This window comes from Saimiri boliviensis, chromosome 3, assembly GCF_048565385.1.
Source record: "Saimiri boliviensis isolate mSaiBol1 chromosome 3, mSaiBol1.pri, whole genome shotgun sequence".
Lineage (NCBI taxonomy): Eukaryota > Metazoa > Chordata > Mammalia > Primates > Cebidae > Saimiri > Saimiri boliviensis.
In genome coordinates this window covers 144,502,151-144,514,424 of record NC_133451.1, presented here as the reverse complement: position 1 = coordinate 144,514,424, position 12,274 = coordinate 144,502,151, and the positions used below count along the sequence as shown (strand labels likewise).

Sequence of the window (12,274 nt, the reverse complement as noted above, 5' to 3'; positions counted from 1 at the left end):
CACCACAGCTTGCCATGTACCTCTAGGTGGCTTTGGCCTTTGTTGACTCTTGGACCTGGAAAATAGGGCTATCTTACCCATGGGGTGGGGCCAGTCTGATCTGAGCACCCCCTTGTCTGCCAGCCTCTCCCCATGTCCCTGCTTGGCCATGCCTGATTGCAGCACAGCCTCAGATGACCTATTAGGCTGCTTTCCAGTGGCCACTGCCATAGCATTTTCACCAACAGACCCCACCTAACCATGAGAAGGCTTTTGCAAATGGGCTGCTGCCAGCACACACCTGCCGCAGACATCCCCTGACTGCTTTGCCTGCAGCACTCATTGGAGTGTTGTTGCAGGCAGACCGAGAATGCCGTGGACCCTCCAGTACAGCAGTTGCTTATCTTGAAGGGCCAGAGAACAAGGTTATGGGCCTGGACAGAGGCCCTCTGGATTACAGCGTGTAACCCACGAGTGGTAAACTGAGCCCTGGTACCCGGAAATCATCCAGAAACAAAGCCAGTCAACTAAACCCAACTTGTATTAACAGTCAAACCCTCAATGATATCAAAGAAGATACAAGCAAAAAAATCCCATCCAAAGGACAGCAACTTCAAAAAATTAAAGGAATATCATCCACACAGATGAGAAAGAACCAGAGCAAGAATTCTGGCAAGTCTAAAAGCCAGACTATGAGCATACTATTGCCTAGCGATGGTTCTTAACCAGATTGAAATGGCAGAAATGATAGACATTCAGAATTCAGAATTCAGAATCTGGATGATAACAAAGAACATCAAGATGCAGAAGGAAGCTGAAACCCATTCCAAGGAATCTAAGGAATCCAGTAAAAGGAATCAAGAGCTGAAAGATGAAATAGCTATTTTAAGAACCAAACTGATCTGATAGAGCTGAAAATCTCACTACAAGAATTTCATAATACATTCAGAAGTGTTAACAGCAGAATAGATTAAGCTGAGGAAAGAGCACAAAGACTGGTTATTCAAATCAATTTCAGTGAGACAAAAATAAAGGAAAAAGTATTTTTTAATGGGAAAAAATCTGAGAAACGTAACATTACGTAAAGAGACCAAGCCTACAACTCACTGGGGTCCCTGAAAGACAGGGAGAAACAGCAAGCAAACTAGAAAATATATTTGAGGATACTGTCCATGAAAATTTCCCCAACCTCACTAAAGGTCAACATTCAAATTCAGGAAATTCAGAGGACCCCTGAGTACAAAGAAGATCTGGAATCCTACTGAAACCATTGCAAAAAACTGAGAAGGAAAGACTCCTCCCTAACTCATTCTACAAAGGCAGCATCACTCTGATGCCAAAACCTGGCAGAGACCCAGTAAAGAAAGAAATCAGGCCAATATTCTTGATGAATATCGACACAAAAATCCTCAATAAAATACCAGCAAACTGAATCCAGCAGCATATCAAAAAAGCAAATCCACCACAATCAAGTAGGCTTTATTCTTGGGATGCAAGATTGGCTCACATATGCAAATCAATGAATGTCATTCATCACATAAACAGAACTAAAAACAAAAACCACATCATCATCTCAAGAGATGCAGGAAAGGCTTTCAAAAAAATTCACCTCTTCATGTTAAAAATCCTCAACAAACTAGGTATTGAAGAATCATAATTCAAGATAATAAAGGCCACTTATGGCAAACCCACAGCCAACATCATACTGAGAAAAAGTTGGAAGGAAGCATTCCCCTTAAGAACCAGAACAAGGCAAGGATGCCCACTCCACCACTACTATTCAGCATAGTTCTAGAGGTCCTAGCCAGAGCAATTAGGCAAGAGAAAAAAATAAAAAGCATTCAAATAGGGAGAGAGGAAGTCAAACTCTGTTTGCAGATTCTATAATTCTATACCTAGAAAACCCCATAGTCTCTGCCCAAAGACTCCTAGATCTGATGAACAACTTCAGCAAAGTTTCAGGATACAAAATCAACAAAACTCCATAGCATTTCTATACACCAATAACATCCAAACACAATCTAACTCAAAGCAGCCACAAAAAAAGAATAAAATACCTAACCAAGAAGGCAAAAGATCTCTACAAGAATTACAAAACACTGCTAAAGGAAATCGGACACAACACAAATAAATGGAAAAACAACCCATGCTCATGGATAAGAAGAATAAATACTATTTTTAAAAAATGGTCATAACTGTCCAAAGCAATTTACAGATTAAATGCTATTCCAATCAAACTACTGATGTTTTTCACAGAATTAGAGAACTATTCTAATATTCATATGGAGCCAAAAAGCAGCCTCAAGAGCCAAAGCAATAATAAGCAAAAAAAAAAAAAAAAAAAAAGCTGGCAGCATCACTTTACCCAAGTTCAAACTATACTACAAGGTAATAGTAACCAAAAGAGCATGGTACTAGTACAAAAACAGACACAGAGACCAAGAAATAAAGCTGCACATCTACAACCATCTGATCTTCAAAAAAGTTGGCAATAACAAGCAATGGGGAAGGAACTCCCTATTCAATAAATTGTACAGGGATAACGAGCTAGCCATATGCAGAAGATTGAAACCAGACCCCTCCCTTTCACCATACACAAAAATCAACTCAAGATTTATAAAAGTCCTAAATGTAAAACCTAAAACTATAAAAACTGGGTAGAAAACCTAGGAAATATCTAGAAATACCTAGAACATAGGACCTGGTAAAGACTTCATGACAGAAACTCCAAAAACAATTAAAACAAAAACAAAATTGACAAGTGGGACCTAATTAAACTAAAAAGCTTCAGCACAGTGAAAGAAACTATTAACAGAGTAAATAGACAACTCAGAGAATGGGAAAAAATATTTGCAAACTATGCATCTGATAAAGGTCTAATACCCAGAACCTACAAAAACTTAAATTTACAAGAAAAAAGCAACTCTATTCAAAAGTGGGCAAAACACATAACCAAACACTCCTCAAAAGTAGACATACAGCCAACAAGCATATGAAAAGATGGTCAACCTCACTAATCACTAGAGAAATGCAAATCAAAACTACAACGAGATACCATTTCACACACCTTAAATAATACAAAAACATTCTTAAAATAATAAATATTTAAGAATATTTATTATTAAAAAGTAAAAAATAAATAAATAACATGCTAGTGAAGTTGTGGAAAAAAGGGAATGCTTATACACTGCTGGTGGGAATGTAAATTAGTTCAGCAACTATAGACAGCAGTTTGGAGAATTCTCAAAGAATTTAAAATATAACTACCACTGGACCAAGCAATTCCATTACTGGGTATTTAAATAATTCTACCATAAGACCAATGCACAAATATGTACATTGCAGCATTATTCACAACACCAAAGACATGGAATCAACCTAGATGCCCATCAACAGTGGACTGGATAAAGAAAATATGGTACATATACACCATGGAACACCACACAATCATAAAAAGAATAAAATCATGTCCTCTGCAGCAGCATGGATGCAGCTGGAGGCCAATATCCTAAGAGAACACAGGAACAGAAAACCAAATATTGCATGTTCTCACTTATAAGTGGAAACTAAAAACTGAATAGATGGTTGGGTACAACGGCTCACACCTGTAATCTCAACATTTGGGGACCCGAGTCAGGTGGATCACCTGAGGTCAGGAATTTGAGACCAGCCTGGCCAATGCCATGAAACCTCACCTCTACTAAAAATACAAAATTTAGCCAAGCGTTGTGGTGGGTGCCTGTAATCTCAGCTACTTAGGAGGCTGAGGCAGGAGAATTGCTTGAACCAGGAAGCAGAGGTTGCAGTGGGCATAGATGATGCCACTGCACTCTAGCCTGGGTGACAGAGTAAGACTCCATCACAAAAAAAAAAAAAAAAAAAAAAAAATTGAATACATATAGATACAAAATAGAGGATAACAGGCATACGTACCTACTTGAGGTGAAGAAAAGGAAGGTGAGGACCAAAAAACTGCCTATCAGATACTATGCTTACTACCTGAGTGACAAAATAATTTCTACACCAAACCCCAGAAAAATGCAATTTACCCATGTAACAAACCTGCACATGTACTCCCTTAAGCTAAAATAAAAGTCAGAAGGAAAATAAATAAATCCTGCCTAACATCAGCTTTTGTAAGAGAAAATTTAATTAGATTTAATTTTTATCATTAATTAGATTTAATTCTGTCATTTATGCACCGTGCAGGGCCGTCTTTGTGCTATAACAGTGGAACTGAACACTGTAGCTGCAAAACAGATCAGATGGCCCACAGTCTACAATATGTACTATCTGGCTTGTTGAAAGTTTGCTGATTTGTATTCTAGGATGATAAAAACAAGTAACTAAAAATAAAATGCTATAGAATGTTAAAATAGATGGTATAAATAGAACAAGATAGCCGAGTTAACTGGTTTCCAACTACGTCAATAAATTCAGCCAGGCCCAGCTGAACTCCAGCATTTTGGAAGGCTGAGGTGGGAGGAATTCTTGAGGCCAGGAGTTTGAGATCAGCCTGGCCAACAAAGTGAGACCTTGTCTCTATTTAAAATTTTAAAAATTTGATTGGTAAATTCAAAGCACTGACAAACATGTGGCTGTTTTCCTTTCCCCTCAAAAAAGCAATTTCAAAAAGGAAGATGACCTTAGAAGTTCTAAGTTAAAAAGAAATTTTTTTTCAAATAAAAGTGAAAATTTGAAAAGTTATATGAACACTCCATCGCTAAAAAACTTACCATCATCATTCCAGGTTTACTTAATATGATACATTAAGGCACTGTGTTGGGCCATAAGCGAATCATATTTTTCTGAAAGCACCTTCAAATAATAAATTGTATTAAAAAGCATATTTGACAAACATCTATGTAAAAGGAACTATGCAACATACCATAAGAAAATTCATAAAAAGTAAGAGTAAACTTAAAATGCTAACAACTGAATAGAAAAATAATCTCTATGACTTCAGTTTAAAAAGTTAAGTGTATTTCATTGCAAATTCTGTATTTCTTTCATTTTTATGTAAATACATTTCTTTGTCTGTTTATAACCTACACTAGTTGAAAAATCTGAAAACATATTACCTGAATTGAATGTTCACTAAATGAGGTTGGGAACCATCTGATTGCCAGTAAGTTTCTAGATTGTCATCTCGTAACTGATCCACTCCAAATCCTAAAAACATCAAAAGTGTCAATAAATACCTGTGAAAAAGAACTATATATGCAAAACATAAAATTAACATACGTATTTTTTCCAGAAATTTTGATAAACAGAATGGCCAGAAATGCTTTATTTATTTATTTATTTATTTATTTATGTAGAGGCAGGGTCTTGCTGTGTTGCCCAGGCTGGCCTCAAACTCCCAGCCTCAAGGTATCCTCCTGCCTTAGCCTCCCAAAGTGCTGGGATTACAAGTATAAGCCATCATACCCAGCTGTGAAATTTAAATTAACCAGAATTCTACCCTTTTATTCAGAGCTCAAATCTTAGAGAAATATCACTTGCACATACAAAGCCTATATTAGGATCAAGTTTTTTTGTTGTCACGTTTTTAAAAAACATTTTTGGGGATATATTTTAAAGTACATATGCATTCAAACTCAAATTTCTTATACTTTTTATAAACTAATAGTAAGAATAAGCCCCAATCCTAATCCTACAAAATCCTCAAAAATAAACACTTTGTAATAAGTTCAATATGTCATAATTACTGAGACAAGAAGAAAGACAACTCAGAAATATTTTCAAAAGGCATACTTTGAAACCAAATGCTTCTGATTAAAATTCTGATTAATCAAAATTAAATTTACCCAGAATTCCATATTCTCCATCTAGTCTAGATAATTGTACTATCCTGTATTTTTTTTCCTGATTAAAACCATAATAATTCATACAAATGCTAGAAATGAACTTGATTTAATAGTAAAATACAGACTTTTCAATAAGAGAAATAAGTTACCTTACATTTCAATTTTTCACTAAGTAATATATTCATTATGGAACAAATCCAAAGGAACAGAAAAGAACACAGTGAAAAGTCACTATCCCTCTACCATTTCATTCCTCTCTCCAAATACAATTAATGTTCTCAGTTTATTGCATGCCCTTTCACAGATACTATACGCGTATAAAAGCAGTCACACATGTATTCTTTTCTTTCTCCTTTCTTTACACAAATGATAGTATACAATAAACAGCTCTGCACGTTGCTGTTTTTTATTTTTACTTAACATTTCTGGAGATATTTTTCCATATGAATATTTATTCCACATCAGTAAATTAACAAGAAGAATAATAGCAAACACTGATATCACATTAAGTATGTGCCAGGCACATTCTAAACATTTTATATATGTTAAATAATCTAACGTTATTAACTCAACATAACTCAACATAAACAGCTTCCATAGTTTATAAGATTGTATAGTATACCTCTGTCTGGAAATATCATAATTATTTAACCATACCCCTACAGAACATTTAGGTTTGTTTCCAATGTTTTGCTATTACACACAATACTGTAATAAATACCTGTCTGTCTATAATCTTTAAAGAGATGTTATTGCTAGAGAATAGATTACTAGGAATAGAATCCTGGGTGATTTGAATCTTTAATTTGATAAATATTGCCCAACTGTCCTCTAAAAGGTTTCCTCACCAAAAATGTAAAAGAATATCTATTGCCAGGTAGGAGGATCTAAGATGGCCAAATAGGAACAGCTCTGGAGTATAGTTCCCAGCAAGAACAATGCAGAGGGTGAGTGAACACTACATTTCCAAAAGAGTTATTACTGCCCACAGACCAAGAGATTCCTGGGCTGAAAAGTGCCACAAGTTTCCAGCATGGCTGTTTCATCCAACGCAGTGGGTCTCTGCACAAAAACTCACACAAATCTGGGTGGCTGTTTCAACTGGTGCCTGGAACACCTGGGAGACAGAGCCACCCATTCAACAGAAACAAAGGGGGCTGAAACAGGGAGCCAGGTGATCTGGCTCGGCGAGTCCCACCCCCACAAAGACCAGCAATCTGAAACACTCTGGATGGAGAGTTTCACAGCAAGCACAGCTGGACCCAGGATGGTCCAGTTTTGTTGGGGGGAGGGAGTCTGCCATTACCGAGGCAGTCCGCCATTACTGAGGCAGTCTGCCATTACAGAGGTAGTCTGCCATTACTGAGGCAGACTGTCATTACCAAGGCAGTTCTAACTATATATCTATAAACAAAACCCAAGGAAGTTCACACAGCAGCTGGGCATAGCCCACAACAGCTCAGCAATGCCTCTACTGGCAGACAGTGAATAGGCTACCTCCTTGCTATGCAAGGAATCTCTGAAAAAAGGCAGCACCATGTCAGGAACTTATAAATAAAGCCCCATCTTCCCAGGAGAGAACACCTGGAAAAAAAGGTGGTTAAGAGTTCCGCTGCAACAGACTTAAATGTACCTGCCCAGCAGCTCTGAATGGAACAACAGGAGCTCACAGCTCAGCACTTGAGCTCCTATAAGGGAAAAACTGTCCTCAAGCACCTCCCTGACTCCCGTATACCCAAAGAGTCATTTCATAAAGGAGAGATCAGGCTGACATCTGGCGGGTATCCTTCTGGGACAAAGATAACAGAAGAAGAAACTGGCAGCAACGCTTACTGTTCTGCAGCCACAGCTGGTGATCCCCAGGCAACAAGGTCTGGAGTGGGCCTCCAGCAGTCCTACAGCAGAGGGGTCTGACTGTTAGAAGCAAAACTAAAAAACAGAAATATATAACTTCATCATCAACAAAAAGGATGTCACTCAGAGACCCAATCTGAAAGTCAACTACTACAAAACCACAGGTAGGTAAATCCAAAAAGATGGGAAGAAACCAGTGCAAAAAGGATGAAAACACCCAAAACCAGAAGGTCTCTCCTCCTCCAAGGGATCACAACTCCTCATCAGCAAGGGAACAAAGCTGGATGGAGAATGAGTCTGACGAATTGACAGAAAAAGGCTTCAGAAGGTGGGTAATAACAAACTTCTCTGAGCTAAAAGAACATGTTCTAACCCAATGCAAAGAAACTAAGAACCTTGAAAAAAGCTTTGATGAAATGCTAACAAGAATAAACAGCTCAGAGAAGATATAAATGACTTAATGGAGCTGAAAAACATAACAAGAGAACTTATACACAACTTGCAAAAGCCAAATTGACCAAGCAGAAGAGAGGATATCAAAGATTGAAGATCAACTCAATGAAATAAAATGAGAGGTAAGATTAGAGAAAAAAGAGTGAAAAGAAATGAACAAAGCCTCCAAGAAATATGGGATTATGTAAAAACACCTAATCTACTTTTGATAGGTGTACCTGAATGTAACGGAGAGAAAGACTCCAGGCTGGAAAACACTCTTCAGGATATTATCCAGGAGAACTTCCCCAACCTAGCAAGGCAGGCCAATATTCAAGTCCAGGAAATACAGAGAACACCAGGATATTCTTCAAGAAGAGCAACCCCAAGGCACATAATCGTCAGATTCACCAGGGTTGAAACAAGGAAAACTGCTAAGGGAAGCCAAAGAGGAAGGTCAGGTTACCCACAAAGGGAAGCCCATCAGACTCACGGCAGATCTCTCAGGAGAAACCCTACAAGCCAGAAGAGACTAGGGCCAATATTCAACATCCTTAAAAGAAAATAACTTTCAACCTAGAATTTCATATCCAGCTAAACTAAGCTTCATAAGCCAAGGAGAAATAAAATCCTTTATGAACAAGCAATTGCTGAGAGACTTTGCCACCACCAGGCCTGCCTTTCAAGAGCTCCTGAAAGAAGCACTAAACATAGAAAGGAACAACCAGTACCAGCAATTCCAAAAACAACCAAAAGGTAAAGATCATCTATACAATGAAGAAACTGCATCAACTAATGGGCAAAACAACCGGTTAGAACCAAATTCACACATAACAATATTAACCTTAAATGTAAATGGGCTAAATGCCCCAATCAAAAGAAACAGACAGGCAAATTAAATAAAGAGTCCAAAACAGTGTGCTGTATTCAGCACACCCATCTCACATGCATGGACACACATAGGCTTAAGATACAGGGATGCAGGAAGATTTACCAAGCAAGTGGAGAGCACAAGAAAGCAGGAGCTGCAATCCTAGTCTCTGATAAAATGGACTTCAAACCAAGAAAGATCAAAAGAGACAAAGAAAGGCATTACATAATGGTAAAAGGATCAATGCAACAAGAAGAGCTAACAATCCTAAATACATACACACCCAATACAGGAACACCCAGATACATAAAGCAAATTCTTAAAGACCTACAAAGAGACTTAGACTTAGACTTAGTGGAAACTACAATACTCCACTGACAATATTAGACAGATCAACAAGGCAAAAAATTAAGAATGATATCTAGGACTTGAACTCAGATCTGGATCAAGCAAATGTAATAGACATCTACAGGACTCTCCACTCCAAATCCACAGAATATACATGCTTCTCAGCATCACGTCATACCTACTCTAAAACTGACCACATAATCAGAAGTAAATCACTCCTCAGCAAATGCAAAAAAAAAAAAAAAAAAAAAACAGAAATCATAACAAACAGTTTCTCAGACCACAGTGCAATCAAATTAGAACTCAGGATTAAGAAACTGACTGAGAAACGCACAACTTCATGGAAACTGAACAACTGACTCTTGAATGTTGACTGGATAAACAATGAAATGAAGGCAGAAATAAAGATGTTCTTCAAAACCAATGAGAACGAAGACACAACAGACCAGAAACTCTGGGACACATTTAAAGCAGTGTCAAGAGGAAAATTTATAGCAATAAATGACCACATATGAAGCAAGGAAAGATCTAAAATTGACAGACACTCTATCATCAAAATTGAAATAGCTAGAGGAGCAAGATTAAAAAAAAAACTAAAAAGCTAGCAGAAGACAAGAAATAACTAAGATCAGAGCAGAACTGAAGGACACAGAGACACAAAAACCCTTCAAAAAAATCAATAAATCCAGGAACTGTTTAAAAAAAAAAAATCAACAAAATAGACAAACCACAAGCCAGATTAATAAAAAAGAAAAGAGAATAATCAAATAGACATAATAAAAATCGGTAAAGGGGATATCACCACAGATTCCACAGAAATACAAACCACCATCAGAGATTACCACAAACAACTCTATGCAAATAAACTAGTAAACCTGGAAGAAATGGATAAATTCCTGGACATTTGCACCCTACTAAGCCTAAACAAAGAAGAAGTCAAACCCCTGAATAGACCAAAAACAAGGGCTGAAGTTGAGGCAGCAATTAATAGCTTATCAATCAAAAAAAAGCCCAGGTCCAGATGGGTTCAGAGCCAAATTCTCCCATACAAAGAGGAGCTGGTACCACTCCTTCTGAAACTATTCCAAACAATCCAAAGACAGGGAATCCTTCCCAAATCATTTGATGAGACCAACATCATCCTGATACCAAAACCTGGCAGAGACTCAACAGAAAAAGAAAACTTCAGGCCAATATCCATGATGAACATAGATGCAAAAATTTTCAGTAAAATACTGGCAAACTGATCACAACAGCACATTAAACAGCTTATCCATCACGATCAAGCAGGCTTCATCCCGGGGATGTAAGGCTGGTTCAACATACACAAGTGTATAAATATAATCCACCACGTAAACAGAACCAAAGACAAAAACCACATGATTATCTCAATTGATGCAGAGAAGGCCTTTGACAAAATTCAACAGCCCTTTATGCTAAAAAAGTCTCAGTAAACTAGGTATTAATGGAACTATCTCAAATAATAAAAGTTATTTACGACAAACCCATAGCCAATACCACACTGAATGGGCAAAAACTGGAAGCATTCCCTTTGAAATCTGCCACTAGACAAGAATGCCCTCTCTCACCACTTCTATTCAATATAGTATTGGAAGTTCTAGCCAGAGCAATCAGGCAAGAAAAAGAAATAAAGGATATTCAATTAGAAAAGGAAAAAGTCAAATTGTCTCTATTTGCAGACAACATGATTGTATATTTAGAAAACCCCATCGTCTCAGCCCAAAAGCTCCTGAAACTGATAAGCAACTTTAGCAAAGTCTCAGGATACAAAATCAATGTGCAGAAATCACAAGCATTCCTATACACCAATATCAGACTTAAAGAGAGCCAAATCAATAACAAACTGCCATTCACAATTGCTACAAAGAGAATAAAATACCTAGGAATACAACTAACAAGGAATATAAAGGACCTCTTCAAGGAGAACTACAAACCACTGCTCAAGGAAATAAGAGAGGACACAAACAGATGGAAAAAAATACCATGCTCATGGTTAGGAAGAATCAATATAGTGAAAATGGCCATACTACCCGAAGTAATTTATAGATTCAACGCTATCCCCATCAAGCTACCTATGACCCTCTTCACAGAAATGGAAAAAAAAACACCTTAAACTTCATATAGAACCAAAAGAGAGCCTGCATAGCCAAGTCAATTCTAAGCAAAAAGAACAAAGCTGGAGGTATCACACTCCTAGAGTTCAAACTATACTATAAGGCTACAGTAATCAAAACAGCATGGTACTGGTACCAAAACAGAGACACAGACCAGTGGAACAGAACAGAGGCCTCAGAGGCAACAGCACACATATACAACTGTCTGATCTTTGACAAACCTGACAAAAACAAGCAATGGGGAAAGGAGTCCCTGTTTAATAAATGGTCTTGGAAAAACTGGCTAGCCATGTGCAGAAAGAAGAAACTGGACCCCTTCCTGACACCTTACACTAAAATTAACTCCAGATGGATTAAAGACTTAAACATAAGACCTAACACCATAAAAACCCTAGAAGAAAACCAAGACAAAACCATTCAGGACATAGGCGTAGGCAAGGACTTCATGACTAAAACACCAAAAGCACTGGCAACAAAAGCCAAAATAGACAAATGGGATCTAATTAAACTTCAGAGTTTCTGTATAGGACAAGAAACAATCATTAGAGTGAACTGGCAACCAACAGAATGGGAAAAAATTTTTACAATCTACCATCTGACAAATGGCTAATATCCAGAATCTACAAAGAACTAAAACAGATTTACAAGAAAAACAAACAAATAAGCCCATTCAAAAGTGGGCAAAGGACATGGACAGATACTTTTCAAAAGAAGACATTTATAAGGCTAACAAACATATGAAAAAATACTCATCATCACTGACTATTTGAGAAATCCAAATTAAAACCACATTGAGATACCATCTCACACCAGTTAAAATGGTGATAATTAAAAAGTTAGGAAAC

At 37.3% G+C, this 12,274-nt stretch overlaps 1 protein-coding gene across 9 annotated transcripts in view; it reads right to left on the bottom strand.

The window, feature by feature from the left end:
• The window catches only part of ANAPC10 (anaphase promoting complex subunit 10), a 202,512-nt gene that overhangs the window by 179,577 nt on the left and 10,661 nt on the right, over nt 1–12,274 (bottom strand). For all 9 annotated transcript variants that reach the window (XR_012516994.1, XR_012516995.1, XM_074396860.1 and 6 more), the window contains exon 3: nt 5,061–5,151. Coding sequence is in view for 7 of the 9 variants with exons in the window: in XM_074396860.1 (XP_074252961.1) it covers nt 5,061–5,151 (91 nt within the window). In the remaining 2 variants the exon portion in view is untranslated. The remainder of the gene's footprint in view (nt 1–5,060; nt 5,152–12,274) is intronic.